Consider the following 23,241-nt stretch of genomic DNA (forward strand, 5'->3'; position numbering starts at 1 on the left):
TGCTTCCATGGTTTCAAAACATTTCTAATCTGCTTTGTTATTTATTTATTTATTTATTTTTGTTGGAGGGAGTTGCTTTTTGAAACACTGGGATAGGAATGTGTTCACAGCCTCATCTCAACAGTCAACTCATAGCCACTTTGTAGGCTCTGTCTGAGGTTTTACAGTCATTTGGCAGCCCCATGAAGCCTTAAGTTCCAATCTGAATGATTTACCTGTGTACATGGAAACTAAGCCATTGGACTGAAGGAACCAGGAAATGTTTAGCTTTAGAGAAGACTTCAAGCAGAGTTTGAAGGGTTACCATGTGAAAAAATGTATTTGAATTGTTATGTTTGACTTTAGATTGGGTCAAATAGAGAGAACTAGGAGCTGTGAAGGGAAATTGCAGAGAGCGGATTTCAGTTCCATATAAAGAAAAAAATTTTTTTTAATTAGTGGTATCCAGTAGTGGAATGGCCTGCTTCAGTAGGTAGTGAGCTCCCTGTTGTAGGGGGTGTTTCAGAAAACTTGATGGGGTATTCCCACTTTGGTCACTGTTTGTTTGAATTAGACACCCTCATAAGATCCCCTTTTTTGTCTCTGAAGAAATGAAAGGACTTGGGAGATTTTGGGTTTGGAGCATCTGATCTCCCCACCCCCCACCCCAAAGCAAAGTGTTGAATTTAATTTCTTTTTCATTCTGTCCTGAGGAGTCTGAGGCAGCCTTGGAGTTCAGACATTGCATTCCTCTGCCTTTCCTTTTTCAGAAATCTCCCTGCTTGGTGACGCTGATGTGAAGATATGTGTGCTATGGCTGAGTTGTTTGTGAGGAATGTTTCCCTGAGGACACAGTGTGGTGTCTCATGGCAGCTAGGGTTTGGTGGCCATTTTAATGATTGATGGAATAACTTAATTACAGAGATCACAGCTGAGGGAATTGGGATATGTGCAGGCAGGCCACTGAGACAGCCAGAGAGAGGCTGGTCCTCTCAGCTGCTCTGGACTTTAACTTCTCTGACTGTTATCTTTCTGACCTAGCAGTAGAAGTGTTGGGGGAAGAGGAGAACACTCTCCTTAGGCAGGAGAATGGCTTTGCCTTTGATTTGCTTTGTGACTCAGTGCATGTCACTTTCTCTCTCTGGGCCTCACTATCTTGATCTGTCAAATGAGGATAGTAATCCCTGCCCTGCCTACTGGCCAAAATTATTGTAAGAACCATATGAGAAAGTGAAGCATTCCTTGAAGATAAATGGAAAGATTATTATTTCTCTTCACTGATAGGTATACACACACTCATCTTTGCTCATCAGAGTCTTCCTATTTTTGGGAAAAAAAACAGCTATTGCAATGAAGCCCTGGAAAATCATTGTGTTTATATACCTTAAAGAGGTTTTCCTCTTTTAATTTGGCTCAATAAATTTGTTTACATAACAGATTTCTATCAAGTGAATTCTTTGGTCCTGAGTACAGAACTGTGAAGCATCTCAAGAAGGCAAATGAATGCTGGGTTTGGAGTAAGAGAGCCTGGGTTGAAATCTTGGCTTTGGTGTTTATTATTCATGTGATCTTGGGCAAGTAATTTAACTTCCTTGAACCTTAGTTTTCTCATCTATAAAATGACGGGGCAAGACATTTTAGATAACTTCTGCAAGGCCTTTTCTACCTTAAATCTATTTTTCCTGTGAACCAGAGCTGTCCCACATTGGATCTAGGCTGCCTGGGGGGAAATAAGTGCCCTATCACTTGAGGCGTTTAAGTGGAGACAGGCTGGCCACATGTCAGAATGGCTGTAGATGGAATTAATGCTTTTGGGCAGAGGTTGGATTGGCCTGACTGCTGAGGTACCTTCCAGCTCCGAGATTCTAAGATTCTGTGTGTCCATTGCTTCCTATAATAAATTACACACCTTTGGGGAAAACATTTACCAGTGTCAGCCCTCTTGGAATGCAAGACATTGTAGCCTGTCAATACCTATGTCAGTACTGCTATGCCTGCTGGGTATCTCTGTTCCCACAACATGCCTATTGGATGTTGCTGGGTGGGGCCGGTTGCATTCATGTATTTAGGGTTGGGATAGGAAGGAGAGAAGCAGGTCTTCAGTATTTTGTTCTGTGCTTTTAACCTTTTATTGCTCCTGTAGTTCACAAAATCACACAATCTCCAGGGTGCAAGGGACTTTAAAGGGCATCCAGTTAAGTTCCCAGAATCCTTTCAACATCCAACTCTTGCTTGAAGACTCCCCATTGATGGGTTCTCACTGCCTCCTCTAATAGCCCATTCCACTTTGGGATAGCCCCAGTTATTAAGAAGCTCTTGCTTAACTTGAACAGAAATCTATCTTTTTGCAATTTCTGCTTATTGTTCCTAGTTCTGTCTTCTCAGGTCAAGCAGAATGATTCCAGCTAGGCAATATGGTACCAGAGAGACTAGGTCTGCAGTTAGAAGGTCTGAGTTTTGATCTTGGCTTTGCCGCTTAGTGGCTGTGTGTCCTTAGGTGAGTAATTTTTTTTTCATTCCGGGCCTCAGTTTCCTCATCTGCAAAATGATGTTATTAAATTAGACAATCCCTTCTAACTCTAGATCTCTCCTTGTTCTATATGACCACTATTCATAGACTTGTAGACAGTTATCATGCTCCTATAAATTTTGCATTCTGTGTGGGTGTCTATGAAAATGTATTTCTCATTCTACACCTATAGCCTATCACCTTTCTGTCAGGCCAAGTCTTGTAGGCTAAATATCCCTAGTTCCCTCAACTGATTTTGGTATGGTATATACTGTATTAACTAGTTCTCTATTTGCCCTTCTCCATACATGTTCCTTCCTAAAAATGTGATGTGCAGTCCTAGACATTGTGCTTAACATGGGAGCTGACCAGAGTACATGATTGTGTTTTCCTTGTAATCAGGTGGTCTCTTTGCCAAAATGTGCTCCTTCTTGGGAGTGTAGCTAAAAACCACAGGGTTGGCTCAGTTTGGTTGGTGTCATTCTTAGCTATCAGAGCCTTCCTATCACTATTTGGCCCATCAAGCTGTCCAAAGCCAACAAATCTTCCTAGTGTAGTCAGTTCATATAATATCATTGGGATCTGACCTTTCTCCACACTCTCCCCCCCCCCCCATTGGTAACAGCTCACAGTTGTGGGTGGAGAGTCATTGTTCTATCTGCAACCTTGGGGCCTTGGGAAAGGTTGCAGCAGCTGGGGTAATATTTACTAAGTGCATACTCTATCTGCATCATGCTGCCTTTGATAGTGTGTACATGGTCAGAGAAAAACCATTGACATGCAAGTCCAAAAAATTCCGTTCTAGTCCTGACTGTGAAACTAATTAGCTCTGTAATTGTTGGTCAAGTCCTGTCCCTCCTCTGGGTCTCAGCTCCTTCATCTGTAAAATGCAACATAGATCAGAGAAGATTTAAGGGAAATGAAAGAGTCCCTTTTAGCTCCATATCCTGTGATCTTTTCTGAGGAACTAGACTGTCATGAGGAAGAAGGGATAAGACTTACTGACTTTTTCTGCTTGCCTCCAAAGGGGCCAGAACTAGGATAAAACAAGGATGAAACTCCAGGAATTTGGAGAGGTGTGGGGGAAGGCAGGGGGAGACTAATTTCACACCATGTCAGGAAGAAGCTTCTTAACTATTAGAGCTATTCTAAAGTGGAATAGGCTCGCTCAGGAAGTAGGGAGTTACTTACTATTGGAGTTCTTCAAGCAAGAGGCTTGAGGATCACTTGTTGATTGTTGTAGAGGGGATTTCTGCTTAGATATAGGTTGAAATGGATGGCTTTCCAAGGTAATTTTTAACTCTGAGACTCTAATGTGAGCTCATTGCTCTCTGATTTGAGTCTTTGCTCCAACATTTGCTGATTGCAATTCTCTTCACTTTCACCCTCCAGGGCCTGCTTCCTCTTTATACTGAGAGGGACTCAGGGAATCTCTTCTTTAAAACAAGTGGGACAGAGGAAGGAAACCAAATATCTTCCTTGTGGCCTAGGTACAGGTAGGACTAGGTAGGCTTGTACTAACTTTTGGATTCTTAAGTTAAGATTCTGCTATTCCTGCAGAGAACCAGATCTTGCTCTTTGTTCACTTAATTGTGTGAAAATTTCTTTCTTTCTTTTTTCTTTTTTTAAAATTTTATTAATTTATTTTGATTTATCAGCAGTCACTTCCATATGCTTTTGAGTTGAAAATTTTTCTCCCCCTTCCTCCCCCCACCCTCCCCAAGACGACACACAATCTGATATAGGCTTTACATTTACATACCCATTAAACATATTTGTGAAAATTTATTTAACAAGTGTTAATTAAGCACTGTGCCTGGCCCTAAGCTTAGTGGTAGGATGGGGGGGGGTGAGGAGAGACCCACAAATGATTCATTTCAATTGAGCAGATTGACTCTGCTTGTCCTCCAGAGGGCAAAATTAGAAATAAACAGGAAATAATAAAGAAGCAGATTTTGGCTCCTCCCTAATCTTGGGAGGTCTTTAAGAAAAAGTGAATGACCATTTGTCTAAGAATTTGTGGTAAGATTTTTCTATTAAGGTGTGGCTTGGACTATTGCTTTCAGTTCTGAGATTTTATGATGATACATTTAGGCCAAATTCTCTGTGTTTTGACGTCAGAGTGTCTGATTCTATATTGCACCTGAACACTAGAAATAATGTAGTAGTATTTTAAGGTTCACAAAGCAATTTGGTTGCAACAATCCTATGAAGAAGGTGGTGAAATTGCTATTATTCTGTGCTACTTTGTATACCTGTTTTCCTGATAGAATGTATGCTTCCTGAGGATTTGATATTTGTCTGTGTAACCCTAGCACCTAACATAGTACCTGGAAGTGCTTAATAAATGCTTATGATTGATTTTTGATCCCTGTTTTCACAGAACAGATTAAAGCTAACAGTTATATTGATTTGCTTAAAGTCACAAAGTGTACTAGGATTTGTACACAAGTGTCTTGACTTTATAGGCCAGCAATAGTAATATTCATGCCTACTCTTGTTTTGGTCAGTGTCTGAGACTCTTAATGAGCATTTCTCTACATTTCAAGTCTCAATTAGTATCCTTGGAAACCAGAATTGGTCTTGTTTCCCAGTTCACACCATAGCTCCAGCAGAAACTTGTTTTTGTATTGGTAGTGTTTCTCCAGTACTTATTGAAGTAGTGTTGTGTAGAGCAAAGAAGGCTGGGTTTTGAGTCAGATGGTGTAGCTTTATAGTTTACTAGCTGTTTGACCCTGAATAGATTACTTCATTTATTTAGCCTAATTTAACTCTTTTTAAAAATGGGCATAATTATACTTGCACTACTTATTTCACAGGGTAGCTCTGGTGGGAAACCTTGAAGTTAATGTAAGAGTTATTATAGGAGCACTAGAGTCTGCTATCCCCTGCTTTTTTTTTGAGTTGTGGTTGTCATTGCTATTCAGTCTTTTCAGTTGTGTCTGACTCTTTGTGACCCTATTTGGGGTTTTCGTGGCAAAGATACTGGAATGGTTTGCCATTTCCTTCTCCAGTTCATTTTACAGATGAAGAAACTGAGGCAAATGGGTTAAGTTGCTTGCCCAGGGGCACACAGCTAGCTAGTTAGTGTCTGAGGCTGAATTTCAACTAAGTCTTCCTGACTCCAGGCCTGGTGCTCTATTCCCTGCATCACCTAGCTGCCTTCTGTAATGGTTGAAGGTTGACCAAATACTTCTCTCATAATCCATCTGTGAGGTGTTATTATCAGTGTTCTACAGAGAAGGTTCAGAGAAGTGATGACTCACTAGCTGTGTGACTTTGGGCAAATGGCAGATCTGGTAGGAAATAGTTGGCAAACCCTATAAACAGTATGTAGTCAATCACAAAACTTAGGCTTGGTTATCTTCTCTATGACTTATTGCCTGACCTTCGGCAAGGCTTCTAATTCTCTGCATCTTAGTTTCCTCTTCTATAGAATGTAAGAGTTTGGATTAGAGCAGCATTTCCCAAACTCGTTTGGCTATGGAATACTTTGAGGCTTAAAACTTGAGAGAACCCATAAAATGCACAACTGGCATGGGGATAGAAGGCTGAAATAGAATAAAGGAGGGGTCAGGGTAATTTGGAGGCAAAATACAAAAAAATCAAATCCATTCAAGTACTTAAAAATTGTCAAACACCGTAAGTGTTTCTGAAGCACATAGACTATATAGTGGGAAGAATACTTGATTTGGAGTCAGAGAGTAGGTTTAAATATGGTCTCTGCTGTCTACTAGCTGTGTGAGCTTGGAAAAATTATTTCCTTTTTTTGGGCTTCAGTTTCCTCATTTATAAAATGAGGGAGTTCGATTAGTGGTCACCTTTCAGCTCTAGTTCCTTTGACTATCAGATATTTTAGAGGTTTAAAGAATACTGACAACGGCTTTTTTATATAACTCCTATTTATACTAGGTTCCATGATAATCCTAGTATAAGGTTCCATAGTTTCATAATAACTGGAGCATAGTTATAGGAAACACCAGTCTAAATAATCTGTAAGGTTCCTTTTAATTCTAATGTTTTATGATTATAAGAATGTATAGTAGTGCAGACCATAAGAAGCATTATTGGCCACAAAAAGGAAAAAAGTGATTTTGGTGAAGGCTCTTGGAGTTTGTGCATTCTATATGTCCTGAACCTTAACAGATTGATAGGATTCAGTAGGAAGAAATTTGGGTGTTGGTCATGCCTCTCCTTATAGATTCTGTGTAGAATCTTAGTACCTGAGTAACTGGTAACTAGGATGTTTTCCCCATATCTTTGGTAAAATAAATCCAATCATGTAAAACCCCCACCTCTCCTTGTTTCAACTTTCAGTCTGTTCCTGTTCCTTACAGTATCAAAAGATCATAGATTTATAGCTAGAAAGTATCTTAGAGGTTATCTAGACCAACCTGTTTTAGAGATGAGTAAACTGAGGCCCAGAGACTTTGTGACTAGCTCAAGATTGTACAGGTATTAAGTGGAGCTAAGTTTCAAAACCACGTCCTCTGACTCCAAACCCAGTGTTCTTTCCCCCTCTACCATGTAGGGAAAAAAAGATATATATTTTTTAGTCTGTCATTCAAGGCCCTCCGTAATCTGGATGATTCTTAAGCCATATTTTATATTTTTTCCTCAATTTCCTGCTGTTCTCTCTGTGATTACATGAATATAAGTCTGAACCTAGAACTGACTCTTTTCTCCCCCATCTCTGATTTTTGATACTACTCTTCCTTCAAGGCCTACTTTAAGTGCCACCATCTCCACAATACTTTCCCTGAGCCTTTTAAATAAAAGTGATCTCTTATTCCCTGTGTCTCTTGGGCCCTTTTGTCTGACATCTCTTACTCAATCATTTTCCAACTTGTATAAATGTCTCAACTTCTTTGAACTTATTTTTCAGTGCTATATTACACATAGTAGGCTTTTATAAATGTTTGTTGGATTGCATTAATCATCTCTGAAGTCTCTGAATCAGTTTTTCTCCAAACAATATTTCTACATGTCCCCCATGTTTCAGAACCACCTCCTTCCAGTTGCTCTTCTTCCATGACAGGCAAAGGCAGGTGGCTTGAGTCCCAGAAACTGAAAAGCAGTGGGGTGTGTTAGTGGTGGTGGGGTTTCCACTGACTGCTACACCCTACCCATACAGGTGGCTCTGTGTGAAATAGATGAGAATGCCACTCACTGGAAAGGGGAATGGTTGTTAACCAAACCAGCATATTGTTCCCCTTTTCTTGGCATTCCATCTCCTGTCTCCATGCCTTTGGACAGGCTCATCCAAATGTCTGGAATGCTCTCCCTCTTTACCTCAACTTCTTGGAACTTTCCTCCTTACAAGAATGTAAGCTTCTTGTGAGAAGGGATTGTTTCTTTCTTTTTTTTTAACTGGAAAACTTTTTATTGTAGGTGGAGTGGGGATAGCTGGACACAGTTTACATTATTCCAATTTTGTTGACAACATCTAAAGCATCATAGTCTGGAACAAGTCAGATATAGGCCTTCTTCTCTCCATCAGGCTGATCAGAGTGTTGACCTTGGCCACGTCGATGTCATAGAGCTTCTTGACCATCTACTTGATCTGATGCTTGTTGGCCTTGATGTCCAAAATAAAGACCAGGGTGTTGTTGTCCTTAGTCTTCTTCATAATGGTCTCAGTGTTCAAGGGAAACTTAATGATGGCATAGTGGTCAAGCTTGTTCCTCCGAGGAGCACTTTTCCGAGGATATATGGGCTACCATTGAAGTCTTAGTGTTTGGGTCGCTGGAATGTGAAGATGTTTGGATCTTCTTTTTATGGCTATGAACACCCTTCAGCACTGCCTTCTTGGCCTTCAAGGCCTTGGACTTAGCTTCTGTCGGGGGGGGGGGGGTGGAAGGCAACCACTTCCTTCTTTGCCTTCAGCACCATCTTGGGGGAAAGCAGGATTGTTTCTTTTTACTTGTATCCACAGCACTTGGCTTATAGTAGGCACTTAATGATCGTTGATGGATTTTAGCCCCTTCTAAGGCCCAGTTCAAGTGATACATTCTTCAAGGGGCCATTACTGATTCTCCTAGTTATTATTGCCTCTCTTTCTTCTCTCCATGTCACCATTCATTTTATGTAAATTGTATTTACTTAAATTCTCTGAATATGTTGTAGCCCCTCATAGAATGTAAGGTCTTGGAGGGAAGGGACTATTTCATTTTTATTCCCAGCACGTAGCACAATACCTGCCATGGATTAGGTACTCATAAAATGCTTGTTGATTGGCAAAGTGAGATCAGTTTCTAGCTTAGGCTAGCCAGAGGTGGGGAAGAGTTTCCTGGCAGGTGATCAAATTTCCTCAGCTCTTATGAGAAGCCCATTCTCTCTATATCTGTACCTAGAGATTTCTTCCTGTTTTCCCTGGAACTGATGAGATTTTAGTTATACCTTCCAAGCCCAGAGCCTGGGAGGAAGATGATCCTGGGGAGGAGTGTGTTTGTCAGAGGCACCACAGTATAATGGAAGGAGTGCTAGATTTAGAATCAGAAGCCCTGGATTTGTAGCTTAGCTCTGAAGTTTATTGACTTTGTAATGGTGATAGATAACTCTTGTCTCAGTTTCCTAATTTGTAAAATGGGGATGAGGTAGTACCTGCCTCATAGAATCGTTGAGAGTAGAGCGCATAGTAAACCTTAAAGGACTATTAATTCAAGTTAACATGTGAATATGTATGTGGACTGAAGGGGGAGGCAATTATGGTCCAGGGTTGGTTTCCTTTCTTTTTGGATTGCTACCCCAGCTATCCTGCCCCAACAGCCCTGGAAAGGATCCTCTCCTTTGTAACTTGCTCAAGGTCCCAAAGGTAATGAGTAGCAGAGCTAGGATTTGAACCCAGGTTATTTGACTCCAAATCCAGTGTTCCTTCCATTGTACCACATTGGCTTCTAGAAATTAGGCTAGGAAATTCTTTTGACTCCTGAGAATAAAGTCTATACTCCTTAACCTGACATTTGAGGCCCTTTATGACCTGGCCTTATCTTCCACTCCTCCCCCCCTCATCTGGTTGTTCCACTCACTGACCTCCATATATGTCATGGTGGTTTCTGCTTTGCTCACACTATTAACTTTCCCTTGGAAAGATCACTTTGCTTCTCTTCTCCTCTCCCCCACATCCACTGTCCCCACTCCCAAGGCCCAGCCCAAGTGTCACCTGTTTTTCTTCTTCCTCTGTATACCCTTGGCATTCTGCATGTACCTAATAATAACCCTTCATTTAGGCAACGAATTTAATAGATATTCCACCAATATTTATCACATTATACCATATGTTGGAGTTTTTATGCAGTGCTAACTCTGCTACTAGAACATAAGCTCTATGAGAACAGGAAACAGTCTTATTATGACCTCATGTGGAAGAGGGATTGTATTTGTCCTGTTTGGCAGAACGAGCCTCAAAAGGGAGAACTAGGAGCAGTGAGTGGAAGTTTCAAAGAGTCAGAGTTCTTATGGATATAAAGAAAAATTTCCTCACAATGTGTGTTGTAAAGAAGTATAGTGGGCTGCCTCAAAAATGGGCTTCCTTTCACTGTAGGTATTGAAGCAGAGGCTTCAATATGTAGAAGGGATTGTAGAAATTAATTCTGTTCAGGTATTGATTGGACTAGATAACCTTGAGGATCCTTCCAACTCTAATATTATTTGATCCTGTGTTCTTTACTCGAAAACCTTCATTGGTTCCCAATTACCTATTGACTAAAGAATATGCTCTTGGTCCTGATGTTCAAGAGACTGTCTACAGTCTGGTTCTAACCTAACCTTCCAACCTTATCTGATATCACACACATCTGCATAACTGTGTTCCAACCAAACTGAACTATTTTCTATTCCTTGTTCTTTTTTTTAAAGTAAGTTTTAATGATGATTTTTTTATATTATAGTTTTCCTCACTATCTCTTCCTTTCCCACTCCCAGAGAGCCACCCCATATAAAAAACAGTATTTTTAAAGACAAAAAAAAAATGAAGAGGAAAAAATCAGCACAACTTATCAATGCATTGGAAAACTCTGAAAACATGTGCGATGTTCAACTCCTGTGGAGCTCCCATCTTCACAAAGGCTATCCCCTATTCTTGTCCTTCCATCTGCCATCGTAGTTTCTTGCCTTATTCTAAGAATAGTTTTCCTCATTTCAGACTTTTTTTTAAATTTCTTCTGTCTTTCAACTTTAGCTTAAATGCCATGAAGACGCAGAACTCCTGATTTATTTCCCACTCTGTTTTTCCTTTTGGCCCAGGAGGAAGGTCTCTCCTTTCTCCCATTTATCAGAGCAGTTTTTGTAGACTGCCCCTTTGCACTTAATCACTCTCTTCTATCATAATTGTTTGTGTACATGCCTTTTCTTATTAGATTGTAAGCCCTAGAGCAGGCTTTGTGTACATACTGTCTTTGTATCCCTACCACTAAGCACTGGAATTTGCAGGCATAGTCTGCTCATTAAATGTTAGTAGAATGAATTGGCTGAATGATGAGGCTAGTTGAAAGTGATGTCTCAGAGCACACATGCCAGAGAGGTTATTTGCCATGATTCCACTTGGTCAAAAGACATTTAGAGTTTCCCTAAATTCCTTTTCCCCTGCAGAGAGCTAAGCTGAGTTGTAGGTATGAAGGGCCTGTGCCCTTGGTGAAATGGGGACGTGCTGTTCTGAGAACATTCTTGCTAATAGGCTACTTCTCAAGAGTGTGCCCCTTGCTGGTCTTTTAGTCCTGTGCCAGGAGCATGCTGGCATCAGGGACATTTGATTCAGGCCCTGAGCTCCAAACTTTCCCAATTCCAGAGCCAACCAGTTGCTCCCTACCCCAGGATTCAGGAAGTGCTCTAAATGAACACCTTAACTGTGCCAGTAGAAAAGGGCAACCTGCAGGAAATGTATCTCTAATTTATTTAGACATTCATTCACTATACAGATATTGAATACCTGATTTAAACATTACTCATTTCTGTAGCACTTTAGCGTTTACAAAGTGTTTTTTCTCTTAGTACAAGTGCAAGGGGCACACTCTTGAGAAGTGGCCTGTTAACAAGAATGTTCCCAGATCAGCACATTTCTGTATTCATGAAGATTGTAACTTACCTCAGGTTACATGGCCAGTAAGTGTGTGGAAGCTGGAATTCAAGCCTGAAATGCACCTGATTACTGGTCTATTGATCTTTTCACCATTGTATAGGAGAACAATAAGCTACTTACGGGTTGATGAGGAAGACTCTCAGCTCTTTAGGTGTTGTGCCATAGCAGCCTTTGGCATATCTCCATGCTAACAATCTGGAGTAGTCAGTATTTCTCCTTACCTAAAATGCCTTTCCCCTTTTTGTCACCTTTTTGAATTGCTTTCCATGCTTAACTCAGGTCTTGTGTTTTTTAGGAAACTTTCCCTAACTATTGTAGCCTATGGCATCAGTCAGGTAGTAAACACTTATTAAGTACCTACTGTGTGTCAGGTACTGTACTAAGCTCTGGGGATTCAAAGAAAGGCAAAAGAGAGTCTGTTCTTAAGGAGCTCTTTAATGGAGGAGACAACGTGTAAACAACTACAAACATACAAGCCATATACAGGATAGATAGGAAATAATTCACAGGGGGAAGGCACTGGCATTAAGGGGGGTTGGGAAAGGCTTCCCATAGAAGGTGGGATTTTAGTTGGGATTTGAACAAAGCTAGGAGGTGAAGATTGAGAGGGAGAGAGTTCCAGGCCTAGTGGACAGCCAGTGAGAATGCCTAGAGTTTGTAGAAAGAGCTTCTTGTTTGAAGAATAGCAAAGAAGCAAGTGTTACTGGATTGGAGGGATGGTGTGGAGTGAAAGAAGACTGGAAAGGTAGAGGTGGGGGCTAGGTTAAGAAGGGCTTTGAAGGTCAAATAGAGGATTTTATATTTGATCTGGAGATGATAAGAAGTCACTAGAGTTATTGATTGGGGAGGGGTTGTCATGGTCAGACCCTGACGTCTTCTTCTCTGACCTTCAACAGACCCCATTGTTTGCACACCCATTTGGCATTTATCATTTTACTTGCTGCTTTGTACTGCTAATTATCTTTTCATTATGAGCTTTGGGTAGTTAGTTAAAGAGCAAGAAATTTTATTTCCCTGCATGACCTAGCACATAAAGAAGTCTTGCATATTATAGATGCTAGATGTAGATGTAGATATGTATCTACATCTACACGTACACAGAAGTCTTGCATATTGTAGTTGGGTTGGCAGTGTTTGACTTGAGAGAATAATTAAAAAAAAACTAATCAAGATTTTTTCTAATTTTTCCACAATCCTATATAAGGTCTTCTAGAGAGACAGTGGTGGGGTTATAGCTCCATATCAGTAAATTCAGACGAGATATTTGTAAAGTGCTTAGCACAGTGTCTGGCACATACTGGGTATTCAATAAATGCTTCTTTCTTTCTTTCTTCCTCCCCAAATTTCCTGTTGAGATGGCAAGCAAAGGTCATGTTAAGGATTTAGAATGTCAGACATGGAAAGAACCTTAAAATGTGTAATAATAATGGCTCGCATTTATGTAGCATTTTAAAGTTTGCAAAGCACCATATACATTACCTCATTTGATCTTCACAACAACCCTGTGAAGTAGGCGCTGTTATTATCCTCATTTTACAAATGAGGAAACTGAGACTAAGGGGTTAAATGACTATCCCAGGGTCATGTAGCTAGTGTCTGAAAATGGATTCAAATTCAGTTCTTCCTGACTTCCTCTGTGTGTGTATATATATGTACACAGATATACATATATATGAGTATATATTTAGAAAGTGTGTATGTATGTATGTATCTATATTTGTATCTGTGTATGTATAAAAATTTTAGAGATCATATAGTCTACTCCTATAGTTTATAATAGGAAACTGAAGCCTAGAGTGGGGTTGGATCACTACATTTGAAGTCAAAAGACCTAGGTTCAGATCCTGGTGCTACCACTTACAGCTGTATGACCCTGGGCAAATCACTTCACTTCTTCGAGTTTCTGCTTCCTCATCTGTAAAATGAGAGTAATAATATCTGTATTTCTTATCTCAGAGTTGTTATCAGAATCAAATGAGATGGTATGTGTAAAATGCTTTGTCAATCATTGTGTCAGTTAGAATTAGGCTATTTCTAACCATGGAATGGACTTTGGTGTGTTTCCCCCCATGGAGACTTTCATTTCATGAAGAAGCTAAATAACTACTTGTCATGGATCTTCTAGAGACGATTCTTAGGTTCACAGCCAGAAAAAATGCCTGGAATCAGGAAATGGAATGTCTTATTTCACAAACTTCAAGGAGGGCAGTGACCCAGGATCATACAGTATGTAAGGGTGAGGGAAGCTATAAGGTGTAAGAAGACCAGAAAGGTAGGAAGGGGCCAAATTACAGAGGTCTTTAAATATCAGAGAATTTTATGTCTGATACTGAAAGCAATCAAGAGTCACTGGAATTGATTGAATGGGGGGTGGGGTAACATGGATTTGTACTTTAGGAAGATCAGTTTGACAGCTGAATAGAGGATGGACTGGAGTGGGGAGAGTCTTGAGGCAGGCAGACCCACCAGCAGGCCATTGCAGTAGTCCTGAGGAGTCAATGAGGGCCTGTGTCAGGGTGAGAGAAGGGGGTGTGGTGTGTGTGAGACAGATGTTAAGGAGGTAGAAATGACAGGATGAGGCAACTGATTAGGTAGGGGGAGTGGTAATGGGAGAGTGTTAGGAAATTAGGAAGAGGGGAGGAGGAAGATAATCGAATTCAATTTGGGACATGCTGAGTTTAGGATGTCTATGAAACATGCAATTTGGGATGTGAAAAGGCAGAGAGGAGGTCAGGAGAGAGGTAAGGGCTAGACAAATAGATCTCAGATCATCTGTGTAGACCTGATATTTGAATCCCCTGGGAGCTGATGAGATCACCAAATGATATAGTATAGAGGGAGAAGAGAAGAGGTCTAAGACAGAGCCTAGTTTTGTAAACCACAAAGTGGTACATAAATGGTAGTTAATAGCTGTTATTGTCAAGGTCATACAGTGAATTACTGTGAGAGTTAGGTCTAGGACTCTGGTCTCCAGACTCCCAGTGCAGTGTATCATTAAGATTTAAACTAATTTACTAATAATAGGTTTCAAGGCCTTCTGTTAATTGCCTCTCTCCCTTCCTTCTCCCCCCCACCTCCCCCTTCTTTAAGTGACTGCCTTTTTCACTCAGTGCTCTAAGCCCTGAGCACTGTGGCCCACCATCCCCCACGTCTGACTCGGGTGCTTCTCACTGGGTTGGCCAGCCCAAGGGTCACTACCCTGCCTGACATCAGTCACTGTCCTCTCTTGCCTATTTCCTGGTAGAAAGAATCAGAATTTTCAAATGCTGGAGTCAGGATTCAGAACTGGAGGTGACCTTAGAGATCATCTGATCTAATTCATTTTAAAGATGAGAAAACTGAAGCGTAGAGAAGTAAAGTAAGCTGTCCAATATCACATAGCTAGTAAATAGCAAGAGCTGAGTTTTAAACCCAGGTTTTTGGACTCCAAAGTCTGTGTGCTACACTGCCTAAGAATTTTCCTGGGCAATAATTTCTGCTTAATGCCAGCAAGAATCTAGAAGTCTTAGGAAAAAGATAGGCTTTTAGTACTCATGTGAGCCCATAGGCTGAGGGATTTGATGATAATTCTGATGATGGTTTAATGACAAGCTTTGGTATTTGAGCTTCTGTTTCAACACAGAAGTGCAGATAATACCAACAAAGCTGCTCCCCAGTCTGCTGCTTCTGGCACTCCCTTGTGCAAATGGAAGCAGCATGTGTATGTGGGAGGCTCCTGGGAGTTAGGAGACCCCCAAGGGTTTGCCCAACTTTTTTGGGGAGGTATAGTTTGGGGTAAATTTTAGTTGTTTCAGCCTTGCAAAAAGCCAGTTGCTCACTAGCCCAGAATGAATGGTAAGTTTGATTGGATAAATTTGATTCTCTGTGGCCCATAGGCTTTCTAACAAGTAGAACTGTGTAACCACGGAATGGACTTTGAGGCATTTCCCTTCCATGGAGGTTTTTATTTCAGGAAAAAGCTACATAATCACTTGTCATGGATCCTGTAGAGAGGATTCTTATTTGGGTGTAGGTTGGACCCAGAAGCTCTTTCATGTCTCTTCTAATTCTATGATTCTCTGGGAAAGAAAGGACTGTAATAAGGCAATAAAGGGGTGGCAATGGCCATCGAGAGCTTCAAAGACAAGACAATAGTTGGGCCTTGGGGAAGTCCTGGCTGAGAGGATGTCCTCAGCTCTCTCTGTCTTATTATTGATACTTATTTCAAAAGATCAGGGCCTAATTTTCATACACTGGTGGCCCGTGTTCCAATGAGGAGCCCTTCCATAACTAGATCTTTTTCACACCACAGACATGTAGGTTTTCTCTGGGCTCTTCTTTGCTAGGAGCTTGAATTCTCCTTGCAGAGTCTTTAGAACCTGGTCACTTCCACACATTGATGAAGAGACATTAGAGAACATCAGTTGGAAGCTTAATAATCACCATAACTTTAAAACTGTAGCACTTTAAAAGTTGCAGACCACTTTCACACACATTATCTTGGTTGACCTAAGCTGGGGAGGTCAGTATAAATTCCCTTTGCCATCTCCCTTTTTATACAGGAAGCTAAGACTTTCTGGGACTCAGACCAAGACTTCTGAAGTGTGATTTCTTTTCTACCACTGTGCTTCTAAGGGGAGCTAGTTAGGTCCCCTCAAATTGATTTTTACCTTTCTCATCAGCTAGGATATCGTGATGCAGAAGATGGATTACACCAATATGTTCTGTTGCATACCTTTTTTATCTTCACCTGCTCCCTCCTGCATTTAGGGTAAAATAAAATCTCCCCTAGCTTGGCATTTAAACCCCTTCATGGGCTGGTTCCAACTTATTTCTAGACTGAATTCACATTAATTACTCCTTCATCCAATTGATTTTTTGGTCAGACTGGATTTTTTGCTCTTTCCCAAACTTGGCATTTAATCTCCTGTCTTTGTGTCTTTGTACAAGCTGTGCCTCACGTCATAGATTCCCTCACTTTCTCCCGATCTGCCTGAGAGCTCAGATGCCACTTCCTAAACAAAGCCTTTCCTGTTCCCAGTAATTGTTAGTGCTCTACTTGTCATGAAATGACTTTGATTTTACTTTATGAAAACTTAGTATTTACTTTTTTATTTATATAATAGCTAGCATCTATATAGAACTTTAAAGTTTGCAAAGGGCCTTACATATGTTATCTTAGTAAAACATAAAGGTCTTGAGGTAGAACTGTTTTCATTTTGTGTTTTGTATCTATAATAGTTGATACAATAGGCACTTAATAAATGCTTTTTGAATGAATGAATGAATTCCCCATTTGACAGCTTTTTCTTCAGTGAACTTGTTCATTTGGCTTTCAGATTGAGTCCTGTAAGTCAGCAGTATCAAGAAATGGATGAGGCTAATGTTGCCTGGGGGTCATTTTAGCAACTGGGCCTTCAGTCCCTAAGCTATAGCATGTATTAATTGCATACCTAGAGCTAGTGGAAATGACAGTGCTCTTGCACTTAGGTCAGTGGCCAATATAGGAACTAAAAGGCACACATGAAATTGCTTTCCAGTAGTATATTGTTAAATTGAATGGGGCTGGCTGTAAAAGCAACCTGAGGTCTCTAGAGGGCAAATCATTGTAGACCAGATGAGTCAAGAATAGCTTCCTGGAGGAAGAAGAAATCCTCTCAGGGCCTAACTTGCATAAGTCTGACCGTATGCCTCCCCTGTTCAAAGATAAACGTCATAACCTGGCAGCAGTCAGGGTCCAACATACCTTTCAAATGGGGGTTAGATGATCCTTTGTTGGGACTGATTCCTGCTCAGGCACAAGTTGGACTAGATACCCCTGAAGGCCTTTCCAACTTTGAAATTCTGTGATTCATTCCAGCCTAATTTTCTACTGTTGTTCATGCACTGCATTCCAGTGTAACTGGACTATTAACTGTTTTCCAATCTCATTCTGCCATCTCCTGCCTCCATCCAAGCAAGCAGGTCATTTTCTTTGCTTAAAAGGCATTCCTTCCTCATTTCCATCTGTTGAAATCCTTTTACTTCTTTAAAGCTTAGTTCAGGAGCCACTTTCTTTATGAAGCTTTCTTTTATCTCATCCCTGCTTCCCTCCACCTCTCATTGAAAATGATTACCCTTTCCTTACAGTTCTTACAGCACTTTGCTGGTCTCCCCATTTTGCCCCTATCACATTTGGCTTTGGATGAAACTTGCATGGGTGCTGCATCGCTTTTCATCTTTGTTTCGCAATCACCGAGTGTAAAGCCTTGCACACAGGCACCTTAGGCAAATGCCTGTTGAATTGAATTCCAGGAATACCAGGAAGACTGTCCTGAGTTTGAGTTTGTTACAGGTGATGTAGTGGTGCCAGTGGGGTCAGAGGACAAGGAGGCAAATACTGAGGTAACTAGAAGGCTGGACATAAGAGCTGGAACTCATGTTTTGGAGCAGAATGGTCTTGTTTGATGTGTTAATCAGGAAACTGGCTATTTTCTTTATTTTTCTTATTACAAACTTAAGAAACCTGAATATTTCAGTATGCAAAGGACAGAAAATGAAGATCGTATATGAAATTATCAACTTCTATTACTTACAGTTTGATTTTTAAAATGTATATGTAGTACAATAGTAAAAAACTGTGCCACTCATTTGTATCACCTGCTGAACTTTCTTCTACACATTTAAAAAATTTTTTTTCTTCTACATATTTTTAATGTTTCATTGATGCTTTTTTCTTCCTGATTGTTCATTCCCCTCTCCTCCAAATAACAGCTCTTCCACAGAGGACTCAGAGACTAGCATAACATATATATTTGAAAATATGTGTCTCATTTTTCACCTCTAGTGACTAGCATTTTTCCTGTAGATAATCTTGTCTGCATTTAGCTTTCCCACCACAAAAACCCATTCTTCTGACTTCCTTGGACCAGAGGGAACAGAAGGAAGGTCTTGCTTCCCTGATAATTCTTACTAAGACATGTGCTTATACAAATAGGCCAAATGGAAACTTGCCACTTGATACCAGACTTAAGGAGTTACCCTAAATTCAGAGTTTGAAATGACTCCCTCCCTTTCCTTTTTTTTTTTTTTATAAAGGAAAAAGATTTGCTCAGGGTCACATAGTGAAGCTACTAGCAGAGCTAGACCTGGAATACAGGCATGGTAAATATTTAACAACCAGATCTTTGGGGGGGGGAAATGTGCCTATAATACACTTGTAAATTTAATCTGTATTGTTAACATTTTCTCAATCTCTTCTTAAGTTTAGGTAATCAACAAAGCAATAAATCGAGCTCAGGTTTGTAGTTTGCTAATTTTCAGGGGTAAATGCTCACACTGAGAATTTAACAATTGGCTCCCTGAGCAGTTATAATCTTGTACAAGCACATCCTTGATATAGGTCTTCTGAATATCAGTCTAGGGCTTCATGTCCTTGTATCCTCTTCTCACCATTGCTGAGACTATTTCCAGTCAATCCACCATTAAGGCCTCACCTAATGCTAATTTCCTTCAATAAATAAACATTTATCAGTGTACAAAACATATAAGGCCCAATGCCAGACACTGAAGCTCATAAATATCTCATTCCAATAGCCAGGATGGGAGTCTGTAGGGAAAGCCTGGTATAGCAGAAAATACAAGAATCTAGGAATCAGGTCATCTACAGGCTAGTCTCAAATATACTCAAATGCATATTGAGTAGCCTTGGACAGATCTCTTTTGCTCTATGGGCATCAAGTTTCCCCCTCTATAAAACAGAGGTAACAAAATACAAATGAGTAGATGCTTAAAAAGTTGTTGTAATAATGAGATAATGTGTAAAAAATTTTTGAAAATTAGTGCTACATGTGCAATGGAGATCAATGAACTTGAACTTGGCTACTTCCAATTATAATCAAGCTATGTAATAATGGGCAAACTTTCTGAGACAGATATAGAGTTTGAAGGAATTTTCTCCTCCTGTTTAAATGAATTTGCAGATATTACCAAAAATTCAACAAAGATTTATTTCACAAAATTTGAGTTAGAAGGGCCCTCAGTGACATAGTCCCTGTTCTTAAGAAATTTATAATTTAGTTTGGAGGTAAGACTCAGACACATAACTATAAGGTAAATTAGAATTTTAGAAGCATAATAAGAGAGGTACAAAGTACTCTGAAAGATTTGAAGAGGGTTTCCCTTCTTCACGTCATCATTTCACTTCACATCACTTCTGCTGAAGAGGACTTTCCTGTCCTTTGCCTCCAATATTTTTCATTTTCACAACTTGAGAGAAACCTGAGACTGGACCAGTTCAGAATAAAGAGTAGGGATTAAGCTCTAGCAGTATGCCCAGTCTTGGGCTCTGCAATGCTATGAGAAAGATTAAAGAAAAAAAAAAGGTATAGTCTCAGTTTTTGAGTGGCTTATAGGCCAGCTAATGAGGTAAGACTGTTGTTGTTTAGTATTTTTCATTTATGTCCAACTTGTTGTGACGTCTTTGGAGGTTTTCTTGGCAAAGATACTAGAATAGTTTGCTATTTCCTTCTCCAGCTTATTTTACACATAAGGAAACAGAGGCAAAGGAGATTAAGTGACTTGCCCATAGTTACCCAGCTGGTATGTTTCTGAGGCCTGATTTGAACTGAGGAAGATGAGTCCTCCTGACTCCAGGCCCTGCACTCTGTCCACTGTGTTGGCTGGGGTCAAGTGCTTTATGGGTAAAACAGAATAGGCTGTTCTGAAGAACTGGTAATCACTGAAAAAATTCAAGTAGAAAATGTATAACTGCTTGTCAGGGATCTTGTGAGGGGGTTTCTCATTCAGGTACAGGTTGGATTTATCCTTTCAAAATCTATGTCAGTGACCGAAAATGCTGTGGGAGTTGTGAGGAAGGAGTGCTCTGCTATTGTAGTAGACTAGAGAGGTCTGCATCCTGCCTTTGGCTCATGTGGGAATGACAGTGGCCTCTTTCTTTCCCTCTGACAGAATTCTGCAGGATTGACAAGCCCTTATGCCACAATGAGGATGAGCAGCTCAGCTTTGAGGCCGTTCGAAACATCCACAAGCAGATGGATGATGATGCCAACGGGAACGTGGATGTGGAGGAGAGTGATGAGGTGACAAATCCCCACCCTCCCCTCTCTTCCTGCATCATGTCTTCTTGCTCTTGTTCTTCTTCCTTCCAGCTTTCCTTCTTTGCTTTTGCCTTGTGTGTGAGGCCTAGCCCTGAAGACAGAGAGGGTGAAGAATGTCTCCTGTTGAGGAGCAGCCAGGTTGCTCCTGAGTAGAGTGGGATGGCACCAGCCTGTCTGGGCGTTATGATGGCATACAGCCCTGAGTTCTTACTAGGAGCTCAGGGCTGGGTGAGACTTCGAAGTTGATAAGGTGTTGATAGTTGCTACCCCTGAGCATGGTATCTTTGTAGCCCAGGATTGCAATCTCGGTTTTGGTTAGTCCATTGTGCTGACTAGATCATTCATTGCTGGGCTACTCCAAAGCACTTAATCTTGACCGATTTTTCCCAGAGCCTCTGACCCTTCTGAGAAGGGCAATGAACAACTTTAGCTGTACACTGGTCATCCTGCTGGGTCCAGTCAGTTTGAGCTCATTTGGGCCTAAGGCTGTCATCACCTACTAAGCAGACAGGGGCTTAAACCAGCCCTAAGATTTGATAAGACTTTATTATTTCATCAGAGAGACAAAAATCTCACACTTGGAAAATTAAGGGATTATGTAATATGAATTTGTTAAATGCCAAATGAATAGCAGAGCCTATAAGGCAGAATTCTGAGAGTTTAAAGGAAGAAAAAAAATCTTCCAGCAGATAATTTCTTTAATGCTGTTTCTGCCATATTTACTCCCAGATTAACATAAAGTTCTGATCTGCATGAGGATTTGAGCCCATGCATGGGTGAGCAATCAGAGGATAGGGCACAGAGTACTGGGTTCCTGTTGTTGCATTTCCATTTCCTGGTCAAAATGAGAAGAATGTAACCTGAGACTGACTCATGAACTGAACATGTAAAAATTTGAAGAACCCTTGAAGGACCTAGAGGAAGACTTGGAGAATGGGATATGATGGGTAAATTCCAGTATCTGAATGGCACAAGAAACAGACTTGTTCTGTGTGGCTCCAAAGGGAAAAGCTAGGAGGGTGGAGGCAAGGAAATGGATCATAGTCCAATAAGATTAAGAATGATCAAGAATGGACCCTTAGATGTTGTTTAATCCAATCCTTCATTTTACAGATAAGGAAACCAAGGCCTAGAGAGCTCTGTTAAAGAACTTGCCTAAGTGACAGATGGAATTTGAACCCAGGTCCTCTGACTGCAAATCTAGCACACTTTCCACTGTACTAGACTTTCCCATGAGGAAATGACTTGTCCAAGATTATATAGATATAGCAGAGCTGGAATTTAAACTGAATCATTTATTAATGTATTTATTCAACAAATATTTCCTAAATATCTTTTGTGTGCAGAGCTGGGGGAGATATAAAATTTAGGTATTCTTGACCTGATGAAACTTAAAATTTCATGATCTTCTGACTCCAAATCCAATGCTTTCTCTCCTATTCTCTGCTGACTCAGGAAGGCTGATTCTGCCTCAACATAAGGAAAGACTTGTCAAAACAATCTATAGGGAGTAGTCATCAGCCATCACTGGAGGTCTTCAGAAAAATGTTTATTTTATTACAAACTTGATAATGATCAACTAAAACAAATAATCAAGTATGCAAAATAAGGGACACAATCTTACATAAAATGCATGGAGCTTAACAAGGTAGAACTAAATGAATGAACAAACAAAGAAAATGCTTTTGTTCTATGTCTCCTTCCTATTGTATGTGATGTTCTGGTATCCCTGGCTTCTTCCCTTCTTCTTTTTTCTTATTTTCCTTTATTGCCTTTCTTCCTCCTCTTCCTCTTTCTCTCCTAGTTGTAGTTGGTGTGAATATAGTTCTGATCTACTGATTTCACTTTGTGACACTTCATGTAGATCTTTCTGTATTTCCTGGTATGCTTCATGTCTTTTTTAAATATAACACCATAGTATTCTATTACATTAATATACTATGATTTATTTGGCAATTTTCTAACTGTTGGGAGTATATGTTGTTCATAATTTTTTTTTAATTTCAGAGTACAGATAGACCTTCTCCCTTCTGCTGCCCTCCTTTTTATTATGTTTTTGAGATAAAATCCTATTAAGGGAATTTTGAGGTCACAAGATGTATGATCAACTTTGAGCTCATTACCCATTGCCATATTACCTCTCAAAATGTTTGCACCAATCTATAATCATACCAGAACTGTGGTAGAGTACCTGTTTCATCACAACTCTGCAAATCTGAGGTGCTACCTTTCTAATGAAATGAGAAGACTGGAAATATGCCATAAAGCCCAGATTATCCAGTGGCCTATTCCTACAGGCCATGATGGGCTACATTGTGGAAGTCCTATCTGTGCATAGTGGGAGGCCAGCTAGCCAGAGTCAAGTGGGGAGCCTAATCTGGTTTTGGCTAGGAGTCAGGGTTCTGGGGCCTGAGGCACCCACAAAAACTTCAAGGGTTTTGCCTGGGTTAGGCATGGAGGAGAAAGGCCAACAAATGATTAAATTGTTTAGGCAACAAGAATATCATGAGCAGCTGTCTAAACATGTCCTTTGGTTGTCAGAGGAGCCCAAACAAGATGTGGTCCCTGCCCTTAATTAAGGAGCTGATGGAAAGAGGGCA

At 40.4% G+C, this 23,241-nt stretch overlaps 1 protein-coding gene across 5 annotated transcripts in view; it reads left to right on the top strand.

Moving 5' to 3' along the window:
• Nucleotides 1–23,241, top strand: part of STIM1 (stromal interaction molecule 1) — a 249,665-nt gene that overhangs the window by 89,482 nt on the left and 136,942 nt on the right. For 4 of the 5 annotated variants that reach the window (XM_078156996.1, XM_020967654.2, XM_020967657.2 and 1 more), the window contains exon 2: nt 20,493–20,623. In XM_078156996.1, coding sequence (XP_078013122.1) covers nt 20,493–20,623 — 131 coding nt within the window. Of the gene's footprint in view, nt 1–3,880; nt 3,995–20,492; nt 20,624–23,241 lie in introns of all 5 variants that reach the window. The other variant, XM_078156995.1, reaches the window with a different exon arrangement.

The sequence above is a fragment of the Phascolarctos cinereus genome, unplaced genomic scaffold (genome assembly GCF_003287225.1).
Source record: "Phascolarctos cinereus isolate Bilbo 61053 unplaced genomic scaffold, phaCin_HiC Scaffold_726;HRSCAF=1367, whole genome shotgun sequence".
In the NCBI taxonomy this organism is placed as follows: Eukaryota; Metazoa; Chordata; class Mammalia; order Diprotodontia; family Phascolarctidae; genus Phascolarctos; species Phascolarctos cinereus.